This window comes from Brienomyrus brachyistius, chromosome 6, assembly GCF_023856365.1.
Source record: "Brienomyrus brachyistius isolate T26 chromosome 6, BBRACH_0.4, whole genome shotgun sequence".
NCBI lineage: Eukaryota > Metazoa > Chordata > Actinopteri > Osteoglossiformes > Mormyridae > Brienomyrus > Brienomyrus brachyistius.
In genome coordinates this window covers 29,192,890-29,213,453 of record NC_064538.1, presented here as the reverse complement: position 1 = coordinate 29,213,453, position 20,564 = coordinate 29,192,890, and the positions used below count along the sequence as shown (strand labels likewise).

General features: G+C 40.1%; 1 protein-coding gene across 2 annotated transcripts; it reads right to left on the bottom strand.

The window, feature by feature from the left end:
• Nucleotides 1-9,482: 9,482 nt before the first annotated feature.
• Nucleotides 9,483-17,646, bottom strand: sgk2a (serum/glucocorticoid regulated kinase 2a). Of its 2 annotated transcripts, none has more exons than XM_049016292.1 (13): nucleotides 17,520-17,646; nucleotides 16,150-16,214; nucleotides 15,427-15,479; nucleotides 14,896-14,953; nucleotides 14,513-14,596; nucleotides 14,019-14,150; nucleotides 13,765-13,877; nucleotides 13,645-13,681; nucleotides 12,388-12,474; nucleotides 12,210-12,305; nucleotides 11,845-12,000; nucleotides 10,614-10,703; nucleotides 9,483-10,529 (listed from the first exon to the last, which is right to left on the bottom strand). In XM_049016292.1, the coding sequence occupies exons 2-13, from the start codon at nucleotides 16,183-16,185 to the stop codon at nucleotides 10,368-10,370; spliced, it is 1,104 nt and encodes a 367-aa protein (XP_048872249.1). In that variant the 5' UTR covers nucleotides 16,186-16,214; nucleotides 17,520-17,646; the 3' UTR covers nucleotides 9,483-10,367. The 2 variants fall into 2 exon arrangements, with proteins under 2 accessions (XP_048872249.1, XP_048872250.1); XM_049016293.1 differs by having other exon boundaries at nucleotides 14,019-14,066.
• Nucleotides 17,647-20,564: the final 2,918 nt, after the last annotated feature.

Genomic DNA, 20,564 nt, shown 5'->3' with positions numbered 1-20,564 from the left:
TATCTTTAATATGCACATCATCAAGCACAAGATTTATATTGTGAAAAACACAATAAACAGGATCATAACCCTGCAACAAATTCAATAAACCTGACAGTATAGCCTTAGCAATAGTTGCCCATTCTTTTTCAGATATAAAAGTTCCGTATTTCCTTATGAACTCTGTGTATGTGTACAAATTGCCGTTTTCATTAAGAAGCTGATTTACCAATAACATTTTTTTGACTCATTTATCCACATATAAACTTTCGGTTTTGTGTCTGATATCGTTATTATTCCAAATCATCTGTGTGGGGAAATTTTATGTTTATAAATAATCAACCAGGATAACAGTATTTGTTTGTGGAAATTGGACAATTTGATTGGAATTTTTTGCACATCATAACTACAACTGAGTAGAAACTCAGTTTCACCCAACCTGTTAAAAGTAAAATTTGGAATATAAAACCACAACTTATTTGCATTTTGGATATAATTTTTGATCCACTTCGTTTTCAAAATAGTATTATATGTTCCAAAGTCAATCGTGTCTAAGCCTCCATCCATAAGAGAATTACATAACACTAAATTTAATAAAATATGGTGCTTATTTTCCCAAACAAAATCGAAAAGATCCTCATCAGTATGGTTAATTATTACTTTTGATACAACCAACACCATAGCAAAATAAATCAGTCCTGACAAATCTTAAAATCACATTCATTTCCATTGTTTATGTTACAAGGCAAAGAATGACACTCGGCTCAGTCTTCTGCAACACATTTCATGTCTGGATTTCACCTGTTCGGGTGTGGAAGTACAAGATATATTTGGAGCGCGCTAGTCCTCGTATACACTCATGTATTGACGACCTCTAATTTACTGGCCTCAGCTGCTGATTCTGTAGTGTACTGCCCACAGTGCCCTCTGCTGGTTATGCTGTACCAAGCAGGAATAAACTAACCGCACCACAATTTAGGTAAATGATGAAATAACAATGTAATCGTATTGTGTTATTGGGACCTCAGCTTACAACCAACACCCAGTGCCACACTCTACCCCACAAAATTAAATGTCTCCTGACATTTCGATGGCAATTAGTCAGTGTCTCACTAACAGACCTCTACCTTTCAAGGTCTCCAAAAAGTCACTGTTACCTTGAAGTCTCTTTGTACCAAAGACAGCTGGCCTAATGTGTTATAACTCAATACAACAGGCTGCTGTCTCAGTCTCTGTGGTTGCTGTCTTACCCACTTTGCCAAGTCCTTCTCTGGGTCAGAGGTGTCAGCCTCCTCACTCTCCTGACTGAGTGAGGTAAGTACAGGATTTTTGATCCTCTTCCAGCTGACTTTGTTGATCCTACCTTGGCCAAGGGCTCACCCTGTGAGTGCAACAGTGATTGCTCCTGTGAATCTTCCCTGCTGGTGTCTTGATGCCACTGGTAAGTGACCCCATAATTTTCCTTGGAGATGCTATCTGTCATTGGCTATTATATTCGGCTAATTCCACTACCCGTCTATATACCATGGCATTGAGCTTCGCAGGTGTGAGCACATACGTCAGTGGGTTGTTATCGGTATTCACCACAATCAATGAGGCATGGAACAAGTACTCACGAAAGTGCTCACATGCAGCCCATTTTAAGGTTAAGAACTCCAACTTCCCAGAGTGGAGATGTTAGTTCTTCTCTGATGGACTGAGGGTGTGAGAACCATTACGGTCACTCTCATCTTTCTGTCTTCCTGCTGGTAACGCAGTGCTCCCAGTCCTTCTTGAGATGCATTGCAGTGCAACACAGGGGGTTGTGTGATGTCAGGGTAGCCCAGGATCAGAGGTTTTATGAGAACGCCTATCAGCTAAAATGTCTTGATGAATGCTAGTCCACTGTATTGTAGTGCATGATGGTAAATGTTCTTTCTCTGTCCTTACTGTGGCTGGGATCCTCCTTAATGGTTTCACTACAAGGACTGGTCAATAACTCGTACAATGAACGGGAAACACTAGAGAAGCGAGTAATGTAACACTGATAGTAAGACAGGAACCCCAACATCTGCTGCAGGTCATCGACCTTGGCGGGTGTTTTCTCATTTGAAGCCTTAACTGATGCTATTTCTGCTTGTACCTCCATCCTGTACCCTTTCCCTGGCACCATCTTCCCAGGGAACCTCACTGTTCTCTGGAATAACATACATGTCTTTGGGGTGAGCTTTACTCCATGTTTTTGGTACCGCTGAAGCACCGCACAGACATGTTCAAAATGGCCATCAAAACTGCTACTGTGTACCAAATTATCGTCTAAGTATGGTAAGTACATGGAGTCCCTCAATCCAGCCAGACAGTGTTCCATGCTCCTTTGGAATTTTGCAGAGGTGGTCCTCAGCCCAAACAGTATCCGCACTCATTGGTAGAGGTCCCACGGATTTAAGAATGCTGTCAGTGGCTGGCTTTCTTCATCAAGGAACCCCAGATGGTAAGCCTTGCTCTGATCCAGCACAGAGAACCATGAACTCCCACCCAGTGCATCCAGCATGTCTTGGATCCTGGGGATGAAGTGGCGGTCAGGAACTGACTTTCGATCCAGTTCTCCGTAGTCACAGCACAGCCTTAAGCTGCCATCCTTCTTTCTCACAGACTGATGAGGAATATGGTGACCAGGATTGGGTGATCCACCCTCTTTTCAACATGTCCTGTAAATATTCTTTTACTTCCTTGTAAAGAGATTTTGGGACCAACATGTACATCATTTGCACTGAGCTGGTGTCATGAACGGTTATGTGCCTGTTGAGAGATAAAATGCAACCCACGTCATCCTTGTTGAATACAAAAGCTTCTTCTTCTAACATTTGCTTGGCACTTTCCCATTGGGCCTCTGTTACATGGTCAATGTTCACTGGAAGGGGAACTTTAGGAACTCCTCTAGTTTATTCTAAATCTGAAAGTTATTTAGTTTACATAGCTATAGCTTACATTTAGTTGCTGAAATTATCCGTAAAAATAAGTAACTGGCTAATGGTATCATTTAAACATACAGATCAATCAACCTTATTTTATCTGAACATGATTATCTCTCAGCCTGAGATACAAGATATGCTGGTGCTGACAGTATACCTGCTGAAGCTCCTCAAGAAATAAATAAAATCCAAGCAAAAGCCAATCTCATGGCTTCTCGCTCCTTGAAAAATACCCCAACACTTTCGATGCAGCTAATTTTAGTTTTATAATGGAAAAATGTAGATGTGCCATAAGACTGCTTCCGTGAGAGTCAGACAGCGTTAGTGTCATGCCAGATGAGAGACAGTTGGCAAGTGTGTAACGGTTTACGATAATTCAGTGCTACGTTGAAACTATTTGCGCGGTGCAACCTCTTTTTTTTTAGCAGTGCGTAAGCTCGAACGTAGGTGAAGGGTCTAGCTGCCATACATGCACTCTCAGCCACTTGCAACTCTGCCACATGGGGAAATATATCTGTGTATCCCTCCTGGAATGTAGGAGCAGTTAAGTCCATCGAACTTTTCTAAACTGGTGCAGCCCACTACAGAATCTTGCCATACGTAAGGTATGTGTAATGATCGTTCGGCGGGCAGAAAGGCAGTGAAGCCGTGGAGTCAGGAAGAGGTTTTATTCCTCCAAAAGACAGGGCAGGGTACAGCACGATAAAGAATATTAATGACAGACCTGGGGAAACTGACTTGAAAGCAGTCTGAAATACACAAGACAAGCCAAAAATAACAGGAAACAGGTGATCACAATCGGGGAAGCACACGTGGATGATCAGGGGGCGTGGCACACACGAGGACTGGACGCGCAGGTCATGACAGTATGCTAGAATGAAGGAACTCTTGAAATGCAAATAAAACTTATAAACTGATTAAGCTGTCACTCCACATACCACATTGGCATTAATATATATGCAGTACAGGTAAAGGCAGTTTCAAATACACACAGATAGTTTCATATTTTAATTTTAAAGTTTAATAATGCATACTCTTCTATCTGCCTATAGGAGAAATTGTCAGCATGGGGTTTGTTTGGAACTATCGAAGCCTACATGAACCACGTGACTGCATGGCGGCAAGATCAACCGGTGTCGCAACTCTCTCAGTGGTTCTGAGTGCAAGGAGTCTACTGCCAAAGACCATGGATATCATACATATAGATGTCACGTTGGTTGCTTACGGTGTTTAATCCTATGATTGACTGTTTGCTTTGGAAGAAGATTATTGCGTGAAATAGACTCATCTTAAACCGAATTTGAATTTATTTACCTGAATCTGAATGTGTTAACCTGAACTTGAATTTCATTACCTGAATATTAGAAGCTGAATTTCACTGTAATTAACTGAACTTAAATTAAAGAATCCAAACTTAAATATGTTTACCTGTGCTTGAATTTAAGAAAACATATTTGAAGTTATTACCTGAACTTAAATAATAAAAAAAAAACGAATAAAAATTTATTGCCTGATTTATGTTGCTTGTGTGGTAATTAAAATTAAAGTTTCGGTTGTAAACCCTCAATGCCAAGAATAAAAAGACCATACTTGAGATCTTGGCAAGACCCAGTCTTGCTAATTTTCCTTCCAAGAATAAACTTTCTATTGGTCTTTTTTATTGCTTCCCCACACTGGCAAGAGTGGGACATGGAAGCATCAATATATCTTTCTCATAATCAGCTACCTTTATTTCATTGGAACCCATAAAATATCTGTACTTTATATTTCTGCTCCCTGCATGGATTACCTTGAGGGGACATCTGCCAGGTATCAGCCCAGTCGCTAATTAAATCCAGATCCCATTGTAGCCTCTCCGCTGCTAGATCAGTATCAGCTACACCACCTTGGTGTCATCTGCAAATTTAACCAGTTTACTGTATGTAATGGTGTCAATATCATTAATGTAAATTAGGAACAACAGTGGTCCTAAAATTGAACCCTGCGGTAAAGTTAAAGGTTGACTAAGAATATACCTCATCTCTCTTAAAACTATAGGTAAGATGCCATCAGGGCCCTGTGATTTATTTATTTTGAGCTTAGCTTAGTACCACATCAGCCTCAGTTATACATATACTGTGAACACCTGTGTAAAATAATCATTAAACTCATTTACTATATCAATTTCATTTTCAATTATAAGGCCCTTACTATCCTGCAAATTAGTTATTTCAGCTTTTAGAGCTCTTTTGGAGTTAAAATATTGGAAGAAACTTTTGTCATCTTTAGCCTCCAATGCTATTTTTCCTTCAACATTCCTCTTAGAGAGTCTAATGTTGTTTTTTTTAACTCAACCTGTAGATTTAGGTACTCCTGCTTAGTTTTTAAATCATTAATTAATTTCCATTTGTGTGCCCTTTTCCTCCTGACTTTATTCTTAATTTCCTTAGTAAACCACCTTGTTTGTAGTTTCCTAGATTTAGTTTTGCTGGAAACAGGTATGAGGTCCTCTTGCACTTGCAACAACGTTCTTTTAAAAAATTCCCAGGCCTCTTCAACCATTTTGCTATTTAACTCCATCCAGTTTACAGTTTCTTGTTTCAGTCTCATACCAGTTAGCCTTCCTAACATTGTATACTTTTGTTTTGGACTTTACTCCTCAGACACTAAAATTAACCTCGAATTTAACCATGCCATGATCACTACCGTCCAATGGTTCTAAAACCTCAAATTTTCCAATCCTATCCTGGTTATTAGAGAAAACAAGATCAAGAAGGGTATCTCCCCTGGTAGAGGTATTAATAAACTGAGTAAAAAAAAACAATCCTGTACTAATTCCACCATCTCAAGTTCATTTACAGAAGAGACAGAGACAGTGTCCCACTGTATCCCAGGTAAATTAAAATCACCCATAACCACCACATCATTTTTGTTACTCATAATCCTGATATCATCATATAACATTCTGCTTCCCTCTGCAGCTACTTTAGGTGCTCTATAACAAACCCCAACAATTAGGCCATTTGAGTTTTTAGCATCTAGTTTTATCCATACAGCTTCTGTACTTTTATTTTTATCAGTGAGCTCCCTTGCCTGTAAGTTTTCTTTTCCGTATACTGCAACACCACCTCCCTTCTTGTCTATCCGGTCTCTACGGAACAACCTATAACCATCCATAATATAGTCTTCACCGTCATAGTCACTCATCCATGTTTCAGTTATTCCTATAATGTCATAAGTGTCTGATGATATTAAAGCCTCTAAATCATCGATTTTGTTTCTAATACTCCTAGCATTTAAATACAGACCACAAAGGGTAGGCCTTTTACAGTGCCCACTTTTAATATTTATTGGGGTTTTCCGTCTCTCCCCACCTAAATTCGTAACTAACCTCCCTGCCCCCCCAGTCCCTAGTTTAAACACTTCCTGACTAAACTGCATGTCCCCGCTCTCCTATGAATGGTCTGTAGGGCTGAGCAATTACGGGCCAAAAACCATATCTTGGTATTTAACACCGTATTAATGTGGCAAATGTACGAAACCCCATCCCAAATGACTAGCTGGTGTCTTGTGATTGGCCAGGATGGTGAGTGGTTCAGTCTTTCTAATAGCTTTTTAAGACCAGAAGTGTAATTTCATTTTGAATAAATAATGAACCTATTAGCAATAAGGTTTCTGTTAGTTTCCTTTTGACTGTCTTTGTCCAGACCGATGTCAGGGATCTGCCATTTTCCCAATGCCAAACCTACTGGCAAGCATCCAGATCATTCGTCCGGGTGGCATGAGGGGACATCTGTCTTCTAGCATCCTTCTGTACTCACCAAACCATGGTAGACTGGGGCACCAAAAACCCATGTTGACACAACCTTTTAACCGATACAAAGCTCACCAAACTAATCTGAATGGCAGAAAAGAACGAAAAACAAGATGTTTTTAAGATGAGATTTACTTTTGTTGTGTATTTTCATAAAAAGACAATATGGTACCCTCCAGACTGAGCAGATCATTATAGAAAAACAGACAAATGCCCAATAACCAATAACAAGAGGAGTATAAATTATTTAAAGAATATTTAAATAGGTGAAATAAATATATTCAAAAAGAACAGTCTGCAAAGTGTCCAGTGTTAAATTTTCCAGGGTCAAGGTGTCCAGTGGTGGGAGGGGGAGATTGAAGAGATGTGAGAGAAATGTATGTGCTTGTGAGGCGGCACTGGATGTGTGGGAGTCTGGGGAAGCCTGGGGAAGAAGCTGTTCAGCCATGTGGTGAGCCTGCACTCACTGAGGTGGCTTTTGATATGTAGTTGCCAACCCTCACTGTCTGCTGCCTCAGCGACAGGAAGTCAAGGATCGGGTTGCGGATGTTATTGTCCAAGTGTGTGTCCAGCAGCCTCAGCTTCTCCAGCAGCTGTATAGTTGTATTAAAAGCCAACCTGAAGTCAATGAAGAGGATTCTGGCATAGATGTTTGTGTTTTCCAGATGGGTCAGAACGATATGGAGCGGGATTCCCCAGTTTCAGTCCTCGACCACCAGAATCCAGCACAGTTGTTGTTGTTGTTATTTCGGTCATAACCTAATGTAGAAATATTTTGAGCAAATGGTTTGGCTTCTGTGGGGTTTAGGATACCCACAGACAAGTTTGCCATTGTACTGATTTTACAGAAAAACACGGCTAAAGTCACCTAAAATAAGCGAAGTCTGTTCCTCCTGAAGTTGGAAGACATCCTCCCGGCTGGTCTCGTTTACCATTTATGTCAATAATACACCAATTCACTTATCCCCAGATGGTAGATAGTTGAATCATTTCTGAAAAGATTTAGACTGACATTCTTGTACAATAGCACTGGACACATGCCGTTACTTGTGCCCCCTCAAGTAAAGTGTTACCAGAGTTTTTAGTTATTATAGAGAATTCCAGTCAAAATCCTTAATTTATGGATCAGTATAAACTACATTCTATCATACACATAATGTATAGAAAACATAAAAACACACAAACACTGACTGATTATATAATACAGCCAGCATGGGTGGGAAGAGATGGGCAATTATCAAGTTTTTAATGAAAAATCAAAGAACTGAAATGAAACGAAAACTGAAAAGATTCTAAACTTTACAATAACCAAGAAACTATGCAATTTGGTAATCAGAATGTTTTTTAGTCTCATCTCTCTCTACAAGCCAGCTGGGCTCATTAATCTGAGACATCTGTTGTCACTGGTTGGATGATAAATTATCATGACACCACTGAATAACCATAATCCCATGCATATTGCTGTTTTGACAGATCAAAGCAAACTTGCTTTATGATGATGCTTCACTGCTGCATAGATGCGATAACAGTGTTTTTGTCATAGATATATTTGTATATGAAAATGTCCCCTAAAGGGGTAAATTTTATACAAGGTATCTTGCATCTTTCTAGTTGCCACACAGGGCCGCAGCAAAACCAGAAACTGTTCATTAAATTGTAGCTTAGGCTATGGATTAATGTGCAGCCAGCCATATATTAAACAAGATCAATATTGCAGTTAAAGTACGCAGAGACACATAGTTTTTCTCTGTCCTGTGGGCTCACCACCACCTCTTTAGTCTTTATGTAAAGAGCTCTTCCCCCTCCAACACTGGCCCCCACAATAGCATTGAGCATCTTCCTGGCTATCTTCTGTAGACTCCTATCAATAAGTTTTCTCCTCAACCATCTGAACCAAATAAGTTTATCTTGGTCTCATCAGACCACAGGATGTGGTTCCAGTATTCCAGGTCCTTAGTCTGCTTGTCTTCAGCAAACTGTTTGTGGGCTTTCTTGTGCACCATCTTTAGAAGAGGCTTTCTTCTGGGACGACAGCCATGCAGACCAATTCAATGCAGTGTGCGGCATATGGTTTGAGCACTGACAGGCTGGCTCCCCATCCCTTCAACCTCTGCAGCAATGCTGGCAGCACTCACACGTCTATTTTCAAAAGCCAACCTCTGGACATGACGCTGAGCACGTGCACTCAACTTCTTTGGTCTACCATGGCGGGGCCTGTTCTGAGTGGAACCTGTCCTTTTAAACCGCTGTATGGTCTTAGCCACCGTGTTGCAGCTAAGTTTCAGGGTGTTAGCAATCTTCTTATAGCCTGGGCCATCTTTGTGTAGAGCAATAAGTCTTTCTTTCAGATCCTCAGAGAATTCTTTGCCATGAGGTGCCATGTTAAACGTCTAGTGACCAGTATGAGAGTGTGAGAGCGATAACACCAAATTTAACACACCTGCTCCCCAAGGACACCTGAGACCTTGTAACACTAACGAGTGACATGACAACGGGAAGGGAAAAGGGCTAATTTGGCACAATTTGGGCATTTTCATTTAGGGGTGTACTCACTTTTGTTGCCAGCAGTTCAGACATTAATGGCTGTGTGTTGAGTTATTTTGAGGGGACATCAACTTTACACCATTATACAAGCTGTACACTGATTACTTTACATTCTATCAGAGTTTCATATCTTTAGCGTTGTCCCTTGAAAAGATGTAATAAAATATTTACAAAAATGTGAGGGGTGTACTCACTTTTGTGAGATACTGTATCTGTTCAGACTCTGTGTTAATGCTTTATTCTTTAGTCATTAAATCAGAAAAAATATCAGCTACTTCTTATGCATCTTTCAACCAGTTATACAATACAAGGTTTTTGGACAATTTCATATATGTTTTAATTAAATAGAACTATAAAACAGATTTTAGTTTTTAGGGACTTGGCTTTATATGAAAACAGAAAAAATTAGCAAAGTTATTACAAATTCTATCATTAAAACATTCAAATGAACAGTTTGGTTAGAATATATTTATACACATATATATCCAACAATTTAGCACCTAATTCTCATTCTAAGAAAAAAATAACATATCTGTGCTGTAACTATATATGTTTAGTAAATGAAAATAATTAAATAATATGGACAAAATGTACCTTTATATACAATTTATAGGAAATCTACAAAACTATAAATCATAGCCGTACAATGGGAAAAAGTGCTCTAGTTGGTTAACATTGATGAGAAATGCCCATTTCAAGTGGATCTGTATTGTGGATTGTTCATTAGTCTTCCAACAAGAACAGTCTGGCAGTTGTCATTGATAAGCAGAAGCATTACATTGGTTTAGGCACCTTTCTCAAACTGCCTGCTCCTTAATTTCCCAATCAGGTTGATATATAAATAATTGGAATGCTTATTTATGAAATATGGATATGAATTCTCACCACTAAAGATAGCAGAAGAGTCTTACAGATTCTTCAAGATGATGACAGGAAATACACTGCACAAGGCAGTGACATCCTCTCAGTTACTGCAGTTTCTTTTTGTTTTTCATACAGGTTCCATACCAGAGAGATATGTCAGAGATTGATTACAACATTAAGTACAAGATCTAGCAGAGAAGAGTTCAGAAGCAGCCGCACTGAACTCTCCATTACTGTTACAGGAAGTTCTCATCGCTGGGCACATAAGAGAAACCTTTGAAGGCACTGGAACTGCTGGTTCCAAGGCAAGAGGACGGCTCGGGGGTGCGGCCCACTGACCCAGGCACAGTCTCTGTTGTGAACTCTGGATCGATGTGCTGCATGTCAGCGGGCCCTTTCTGGAGCAGCAGGAGGAATAAACATCTCAAAGAGAGATCATACCAGATAACAGAATGCTGCCCTTGGATGACAGATTAACTTACCACTTTTGGGTTGTATGGAGGGGTAATTCTCTTATGGTACAGGTCATCCCAGTTTATGGGAGAGAAGAACACATGGTACTTCACTTCAAGCTGGAAAAAACAAGTTTACTTTGTATATTATATATATGCGAAATGGGGGTTGTGAGAGGAGTAGGGATTAGATGGGAGGGGGCTGATGGGGCGGTCCAGGGATACACTTTTCTGGTCCCTAAAAGGGGAAACTCAGTTTTATAAAAATCTGTGACTGCAATCAAAAAAAACGAAAAATGTCAAAATTGTTGTATTATGTTTGGTTACTTATGGTTAAGATCAGCGTTGTTTTGGGTTTAAGGTTGTCATAGCTGGGATTAGGGTTATGCCCATAGAAATACATGGACAATCCCTGCAAAGATATAAGAACATGTGTATGCATGCATATTTTGTGTGTGTGTGTGTGTGTGTGTGTGTGTGTGGGTTTGCATAGATCATATTTGGGGACCAAAATGTCCCCAAAGTGCGGTAAAACCTGAAACTTCCTTACGTTTGTGGACATCTTTTGAGGTCCCCATTTGGATAACCTCAATTTTATAAAAATCTGTGAATGTAACCAAAAAAGTAAAAATGCCAAAAGTCTGGTATTTTGGTTGGTTGCTTATGGTTAAGGTTAGGGTTGGGTAGGGGTTAAGCGTGTCAGGACTGGGATTAGGGTTTTTCCCATAGAAATGAATGGACGGTCCCCATTTAGATAGGAAGACGTCCCCTCAAGAGAATTCTCAATATTTATAAACATTTGTGAATTCAATCAGAACACTAAAAATGCCATAAGTCTTGTATTTTGTTTGTTTATTTATATTTAGAGAACAGGATTCAGCAAAAAAATATATAAAAGCTGTATTAGAGTCTAATCTTGACCTAGGTGGACTTACAATTGCTAGCTAGTTTTCAATTACACAAAATAATTATTGTATTTTCTATGTCGATTGTTTACATCTGATTAAATTATTAATTGATTAATTAGTGAAAATTCATTCATTTATTGTACATAACTTGGTAGTGTCCCTAGACAGAGAGCACACTGTGACAATTTTGTGCAATTCTCTACCCATGAAACATATAGTGAAGTTGAAGTTATTTCAAAGCTATGCAATTTCAACACCCACATCTGTGACTGTACATGGAGTTTCCATGCAAGTATCTGTGACTGTACAGTATTGTTTTTATCTGAGAGGGTGAAACACACAAAGCTACTCACAAAGTCAGCAATAGCTCCTAGGCGGTGATGTTGGTCTTTCTGCAGCAGCCCCTGCAGTACATCACAGGCTGCCATGGTTTTCCCACCAGGCAGGTGTAAGGGTTTGTGTAAGATCCCATCGTACATTTCAGCTACATCGCGACTGTAGAATGGGGGCTGGGGACCATAGGTACACAACCAAGAACCAACAAACAATTATCACAACAATTCCTCTCTTATCACAACAATTCCTCATTATACACTGGTAGCAACACGTAAAAACTCGTTCTTAAAAGACCATTCATGGTACTCGTCTATTTTATTTCACTCTGACTCTGAGCCCTTCTGTCATTCCTGCCTCTACAGTCTATTTTCACAAGCCTTACCAAGCCAAAGAGCATTTCATATAGAACAGCACCGAGGCACCACCAGTCCACCATGCGGTCATAGGGCTGTTTCCTGAGCACCTCTGGAGCTAAGTACTGCAATGGTGAGAAGGGGTCGGTGTTAATGTAGACGTAGCATGGCGGTGGCTAAGAAGGGGCTTCCTTCAGTCTCTCTGACCTCTGGTGTTCCACAGAATGTGGATGTGGTGAACTCTGGCTCCATTCCTTCCTTGCAAAGACCAAAGTCTGTCAAAACAACATGGCCCTAAAGCAGAATGCAGAAGTTATAGTGTTAGTCACACATATAACTAGCTAGTAAAAATGTTGCTTTTTTGAGGTATGGTATCCGAAGATATAACCCATGTTAACAGCTAGATGCTGTCAGAACAACAATGATGTATTCTCTGGACAGCCCCATTACCCCTGTCCCATCTAATCCCCACTCCTCTCACAACCCCCATTTCACCTATTTTTCACTGAGATTTATTGTGTCCACAAAATCAAGCCTTTGCAGCCCCCCTTTCCTTTACTGCTGCCACCTAACGCTGCTTCAAATTGTCTCAAACTGATTTGTCTCAAAATGAAATTAAGTGTAGATCTTCAACCAAATGTTTCTGAAGTGGTAATTAGGTCATAAGACTATCAGATACTTTTTTTGAATTGTGATGTTCACAGTGTCAAATGCCTTCTGAAGTCACCTTTCCCTTTCCTACCACAATGCGGCATTGCTTCAATTTTCATGCAGCTGCTCTCAAAATTTGATCAAGTCCAAATCTTCACCTATACAATGTATTTGCTCAGTTTGCAAAAAATCCGTCAAATACTTTTGGAGATATCATGCTAACGGAATAAGTGTCTGAGGCCGCCCTTTTCTTTGTTATTAATATGCAGCACTCCTTCAGTTTTAATGTTATTTGATCAATTCCAGTTCTTGCCCCATAAAATGCATCTGCAAAGTTTGAAAAAAGTTTGACAAATGCTTTTTGAGTTGCCGTGTCCACAAGATCAAATGTTCTTCCCTGTTCATCAGTAAGCGGTAAATTGCAACCATTCAATATGTCTGCTAATTTTGGAAAAGATCAGTCAAATGTTTTTTGAGTTATCACAGTATGAAGAATGAGTGTCTCACACTGGTCTTCTCTTCGCTATCACTACGTGGTGATTTTCACTCATTTTCATCCATTGAATGTGTTTGCAAAGATTGAAAATGATCTATAAAATACTTTCAGAGTTACTGCATTCATAAAATCAAGTGTCTTCTGTAGCCACCTTTTCCTTCTTTTGCTGCGCTGCTTCAGTTTTGTCTCAAAAATCGATCAGTTCTAGTTCTTCACTCATACCATTTTTTTGCATAGTTTTAAAAAAAATCACATGTATTCCCCATTTGTGGAATACAATAGCATGTTAATTTAATATTGGTACTATTACCTCTTACCTCAGAGTCTAACAGGATATTCTCTGGCTTCAAATCTCTGGGAGAAAAAACAAGTCTCACAGTAAGTAAGGAGAAGACACAGGTTGAGGGTATAATTGCAGTAGAGGAGATGCTATTGACCTGTAAATTATATGGAGGGAATGGAGGTATCCAATGGCACTTGCCACTTCAGCAGCATAGAATCGGGCACGTGGCTCCAAGAAGCATCGTTCCCGCTGCAGGTGGAAGAACAGCTGAAGAAAAGAAAGGTCAGTAGCGACTTAACACCTCCAAAGATATGTCCAATACCATTTGAACTATGCATCTAGAGCCAGACTCTACCCTTCAACATCCGATTATGTGGAATGCAACCCCTCGGCAGCCCAGGGCACTACCTCTCCTCCATTGACATAGTCCAGTACAAAGTAGAGCTTCTCAGGGGTCTGAAAGGAATAGTGGAGTCCCACCAAAAAGGGATGCTTCAGGCTTTTGAGCAGCACATTCCTCTCTGCCATGATGTTCTTTTGCTGAGGGACACAAACTGCTGATTATATAGCTGGGACAAAAGAATGGGATGTGACAGGAAAGCATAGCTGTCACTGCAGCAGGGCAGAAAACAAGGGCCAATTCTATCATCTAGAGACTAGACAGAGAAAAGCACAATGCGCTCGTCTTTGTCCTGTGACTCTATAATTATATTCATTCTCATTTTAGCAAAGTAAAATCGGTGACTTGCATGTTAAGGGACCTCAAACAAAGACAAGGTATTCCCAATTATTCAAAAAATTTAGCAGATGCTTTTGTCCGATATGACATACAAGTGAGGACGATATGGGGCAGTAATGGATATGGAAGTGTAAGTACGGCTACCATTTACACATTAACCAACCTCTTTTTTCTTTAGTATGACTTTCTTCTGCAAGACCTTTACTGCGTAAAATTTATTGTCTGATTTCAGTTTGGCCAGTAGCACCTGGGGCAGACAAAGACATTGTTACAAAGGGTATCTGGCTGGTAACTAGTCCTAGTGCACTATGGATCCTTAACCTTCTGTGAGATTTTTCTTCATCTTAAATTGACACAAACTTAATTTAACCTGAATATGTGCTTTTCAGCTGTCATACACAAAGTTGACAGTTTGCAGTATTAAACTATAACATTTGTTATTTAGTAAAACATATAATTTATTCCTCAATCCAAGCAATCCTTGGAATTAACTATTTAATTATGATTGTAAACCAAAGGACATATACTGTATATTCCTATACGTACCTTCCCAAATGTTCCTTTCCCAATCACTGATAAGAAATCAAAGTCTGTAGGTCTGGCGCTAAATAAATAAAAAAAATATGTATTTTTTTCAAAGTATATTGCAAATTAATATATTGCAAGTAACAATGATAGATGTTGAATGAAATATGCAATGGAGGAAAAAATTAAGAGACCACTCTATATTTTTAAACAAATCTGCATTTGTAAATCCTGCCTCATTCCAATTGCAATGTTTATATTATATTATATTATATTATATTATATTATATTATATTATATTATATTATATTATATTATATAAAAATGAATCGTCAGATGAATCGGTAGATTACTCAGTTATTGATATAATCAATAGCGACAGCCATAGTTTGAAGCAGGTAATTAGACTATAAAACTTCTCTAAATGGTCAGCTGTAGGTGAATAACACTATAAAGTTGGAAAATTTCTTAAATAAAAGTGTTTCTCTTCAGTGTTATTTTTCTACATTACCCCTAGCTTCACTGTTAGAGTCATGCCTGAGAATTACTCACTGGGGGTTGGCCGTAGGTCCCAGGTTGACATCATTAGGAGAGGGTGACCGGGGCTGGAAAACATAAAAGTATAGGCAACAGTGACAAAAGGGAAGAGTATACTGTCACGCCCGATCATTTAATCCTTCCATGTCCCACGCCACCCTCATTACCCTCATGTGAAATCCCGATGTTACCAGCTGTTTCTTGTTGTTTCATTAAGTCCTGAGCATTTAAGTCCACGTCAGAGTATGTATCCCCAGTTCTGTCATGGACGTCTCGACCGTGTTGTGCCTTGTCTGCCTGTTTTGCCTAATAAACCCCTCATTCTCGAATCTCCATTGCTTGGATCCTGATTCCCCTCTTCCTGTTCACCCGCTGGTCGTGACATATACCTTGTTTGATCATCTGCTCACAGCCTCAAGATATAAGTTTTGCATTCTGTGGCCATCTAGAGAATACAAGTGTCATGGGAAATTTACAGAGGCTGATCTCATGGGACAGTTAGACCTTGTGAGATCACTGCTATTGCCTTGGTGGAACTAAAAACCTTGTCTTCTAAAATCCAGTGTTCATTGCATCAAACTGTTTTTAGGGTTGATCTGATAGGGTTGATTTGGTGAATGAATTTTCCAGATGAATTTTCCAGATCCATTTACACGTTATAAGGTTTAGATGTGTAAAAATATTCAACTTGTCCTAAGTCTAGTCTAAAGTAAAAAATCAATCAAAAAATTAACTTACCTCTTCACAGTGAGCCATCTTATCGGTCCATTCCATTTCCAACCAGAAATCACAGTGGAAGATCCCTAAAAAAGACAAGACTTTATCCTAGTGATTAGTCAGTAATGAGTGGACTAATGTTCTTGAATGAACGTGAAACTCTCAAGTGCATCTGATACCCTTCAGAGGGGCAGAAACGACCCTGCGAAACTGGATGTACTGGTTTATGACAGAGAAAACCAACACACCTACAACATTTTGTAAACGAAGCTGCTAATCTTGTAATCAAGAGAAAAAAATTCAGCAATTTCACTACACAGTTATTAACATGTTAAACATGCTCTACAATTTTCATATAGACTTTATGAGATTACATGTATTATATAACCATGAATGACGGGTACAATAGTAACTAATGTCTTAACTTGAAAATCACAGATTTTTTTCACAGTTACGACCTAAGAACTAATAACATCTGCAATTTATTAAAATGTTTTACTCCAGCTATCAAAAATGTAATCTCCTCTGAAATATGTCCAACAAACAGTCATAGTCATACAATTCATATGATTCCCAGGGTAATCTCAGAACATCCAAAACAATAGCATTTTCTGTCTTCACTGCACTCCTTAAATACCGTTAAACAGTCTATTTGCTTGTCATGCAACCTGCAACTTATATTACACCATAGTTTTAAATAGACTGTAAACATTACGAGTCTTAGATTTTCAAAGGCCAATTTCTTAATTTTGATGGAATTAAATACCAGACGGATCCTTTTTATATTTTCTCTTATGCTGTATATTTTCAGGAACAGCTCAGCATATCTTATCTTTGTATCAGTGTTTGTTCAGGCCATAAGGTACTTTGCTGACTAGCACCTTTCACTAGCTTAAACGAGGAGCTGACCTTGTGAACCGGCCGGCTATAGTCCAGCATTTAACACACCGAAGCAAGACGGTTGCTCACTTATAGCCTTAAAACAACTGCGCAAATCGGCTTAGCTACATGTGAGGCGTATGTGCGTGTAGGTGTATTATTTTGCTAGATATGAATCTTGGAAGACCGCAAGACCCTTGATCGAATCAGACAAATTACTTTTCAGTCCACTGGGGAAACTGCAGTCTCGATATATGGGCAACAACAACAACAATATTATTATTATTATTATTACTATTAATAATAATGATGATCATGATGTGTGGGAAAAACCCAAAACGTACAGTATACGCCATCTAGTTCTTAACGTTTTTTGACTGCAACGATCCTACAAAATAGACAGCCACGGATATCTGAATAGCGACCACCATAAAACGTGTTAATTTAAAACAACGCGCCTGAAGGAGTATACATCTCTCCAAAGTCTGCATGCTGTATTTCTCGGCGTTTACCTTCTGCAGATATCCGATGTCCCAGGCGGTTCCGTCCACGGCGTAGAAATGGCCCTAAACTAATATAACTGTGTATAGTGTCAGGACCTGTCAGCGTTCCGCGTCATTAACATCCAAGTGCTTCGCGAAGGTCAGAACGCTCCAGAAAACGGGTTCCGCTTACAAAAGAATCAATCATTAGCTTATGAGCAGCGTAGGAATGCTGCGTGCCTTAAAATATATTTATATAGAAAAACGACAAAATCGTGTTTGAATCGCATTGTCAACTTCCCCTTTTCTGATTTACTACCAAGATGAATCATACCGCCAGTGACCAAAGTCTGTATACACCGTATTTATAATTCGAATAACGCTGTGTAAAAATAGAAACTTCTCCTTTTATTTTCTTTTTACCAAAATGAGTCTTCTGTATTCAGTTATATCTTATGATATAGCCTATGCGAACACACACACAAAAAAACAAAAGCACCTCAAAATGTGTACTATGTGATGTTATATTACTAATTGTATTATTGTCGTCTATATCATCCAAAATCATTACTATAACTTATTAACGTGTATTGTAAAAATGTAACGGATCCTTTTATACAGCCAAGTGTACATTGACTCCTAGGTAAGGTGATTTATACTGGATGTGTTCATATTTGTGGTGTCACATATTATTGTTCACTGATAGTTATAGATTATGCTGAGACCTAATAATGGGTGTGTGGTGATTATTGTTTTGACGTATTGAAATTCTTACTTACAGGTAACAAAATTTAAGGTTAATACAAGCAATAAATTAATAAAGTGAGATCTTAAACATCTATCCACTGCTTATTCAGCTCCCTGTTACAGGGGCAGCAGTCTGACCCTCCATCTCTCCAGCCATCTCCTTCCGCTCCTCTGGGGGAATATTCCGGCCCTTCCAGGCCAGCTTAGAGATATAATCTCTCCATCCTGTCTTGGGTCTGCCCTGGGGTCTCCACCCTGGTGGACATGTCTGAAGCACCTTTCAGAGAGGCATCCAGGTGGATGCCTTGGGCTCCTCACCCAAGCAGACACCCTGCTAAGAAAACGTATTTCCGCTGCTGGTATCCGTTATCTCATTCTTTTGGCTACAACCCAGTGCTTGTGACCATAGGTGATGGTAGGAACATAGACTGACCAGTACATGTATAAACTCCCCGTTTTGGATCAGGTATCTCTTTACGACAACAGAATGGCATAACATCCACATTACTGCTGACGCTGCACTAATCCTGTAGTCAGTCTGCCGCTTCATTCTTTCATCACTCGGGAACAAGGTCCTGAGATACTTGAACTCCTTAGCCTGAGGCAGTTGCTCCTCCCCAACCGGGGGGGGGGAGAGAATCTACCCTATTATGGTTGTGAAGCATGACTTCAGACTTGGAGGTCTTGATCCTCATACCAGTTGCTTCACACTTGGCTGCAACCTGCCCCAGTCACAGTTTGATGAAGCCTACAGGACCACATAATCTGATTCCCTGGAGTTGGAACATAACAATTAAGATTATTACCCTAGCTTGCCAATCCGGTGGTACTGTCCTCAGCCTCCATGCAGTTTTGAAGAGTCATATCAGCTAAGACAGCCCAACATCAAGAGTCTTTAGGAACTCAAGGCGAGTCTCATCTACCTCTGGAACCTTACCACTGAAGAGTTTTTTGACCGCAGTCCTAGTGATAGGCGAGTCCTTCTCTGACTCCTCCAAATTTACTTCCTCCTTTGAAGGCGTCTTAGTAGGATACAGGAGGTCCCAAAAGTACTCCTTCCACTATCTGACTATATTCCCAGTTGAGGTCAACAGTACTGCATCCCTGCTGTAAATAGCAGAACCCTGCTTTCCCCTCCTCAGTCGCTTCACAGTTTGTCAGAATCTCTGCTAGGCTGACTGCAAGCTATTTTCTATGGCCTCACCCAACTCCTCCAACACCTGTTTTTGTTTCTGCAACTGCCAAAGCTTGCCAGTACATGTCAGCTGACTCTGGAGTCCAACAAGCCAACCAAGCTGAGAAGTCCTCCTTCTTTAGGGTCACAGCTCGCTTTACTGCTTGTGTTCACCAGCAGGGTCAGGGGTTGCTGCCACGACAAGCACCAACAATCGTATGACCACAGTTCTGCACAGCTGCCTCAGCAATGGAGGCACGGAACATTGCCCATTCAGGCTCAATGTCTCCAGCCTCCCTCGGAATGCAAAACAAGTTCTGCTGGAGGTGTAAGTTGAAGATCTTCTAGACAGGGGTCTTTGTCAAACTCTCCCAGCATACCCTCACTATACATTTACCAGGTCTGTGTGATATTTTCCCCCACCATCTGATACAACTCACCTCCAGCTGATGATCAGTTGACAGCTCAGCTCCTCTCTTCACCTGAGCATCTAAGACATATGATCACAGATCTAATGATACAAAACCATCAAGCTGCGCCCTACGGTGTTCTGGTACCAGCTGTACTTATGAAGACCCTTATGCTCGAACATGGTGTTTGTTATGGACAAACTGGGCTTAGCACTGAAGCACAGTACAGGGCAGAAGATCAGGTCACACAGACTGTTCCTCCCAATCAGCTTTTAGCTTTAACTGTCATTACCCACGTAAGCATTAAAGTTCCCAAGTAGGACAATGGAGTCCTTTTGTCTGACAGCACCCCCATCCAAGGTCTTCAAGAAGGCCGAACACTCTGAACTGATGTTTGGTGCATAAGAACCTGTGACTCAAAGTTGAAGGGAGGTGATCCTCTCGTTCACTGGGCTCCACTTCAACATACAAACACTGAGTACAGGGTATATGAGTAAACCCACAAAAGCCTCTCACCCAGGGCAAGTGGAATATAATCCAGACCAGGGGAACCATATAAGGGGGGAAGTTAGCACATTTCCAAGGGCTGCTAACTAACAGAGGCCCTAAAAATTTTCAAACATAATTGGATTGATCTGGGTTGAGGGCCCAAAATGATACACTTTCATGGGACCCAAAATCTCTAGCAGCACCCCTGGTCCAGACACAATCCAGGAGTTGGTTGCAGAGTCTGTGCTGTGCATT

Coding starts and splice junctions, on each gene's coding strand:
- sgk2a (XM_049016292.1), bottom strand. CDS start 16,185: ATGGAATGGACCGATAAGATGGCTCACTGTGAAGAG. Junction 13,878..14,018: donor ACTATGTCAATGGAGGAGAG/GTAGTGCCCTGG, acceptor TCTTTTCTTCAG/CTGTTCTTCCACCTGCAGCG. Junction 10,530..10,613: donor CTCCATACAACCCAAAAGTG/GTAAGTTAATCT, acceptor CTGCTGCTCCAG/AAAGGGCCCGCTGACATGCA.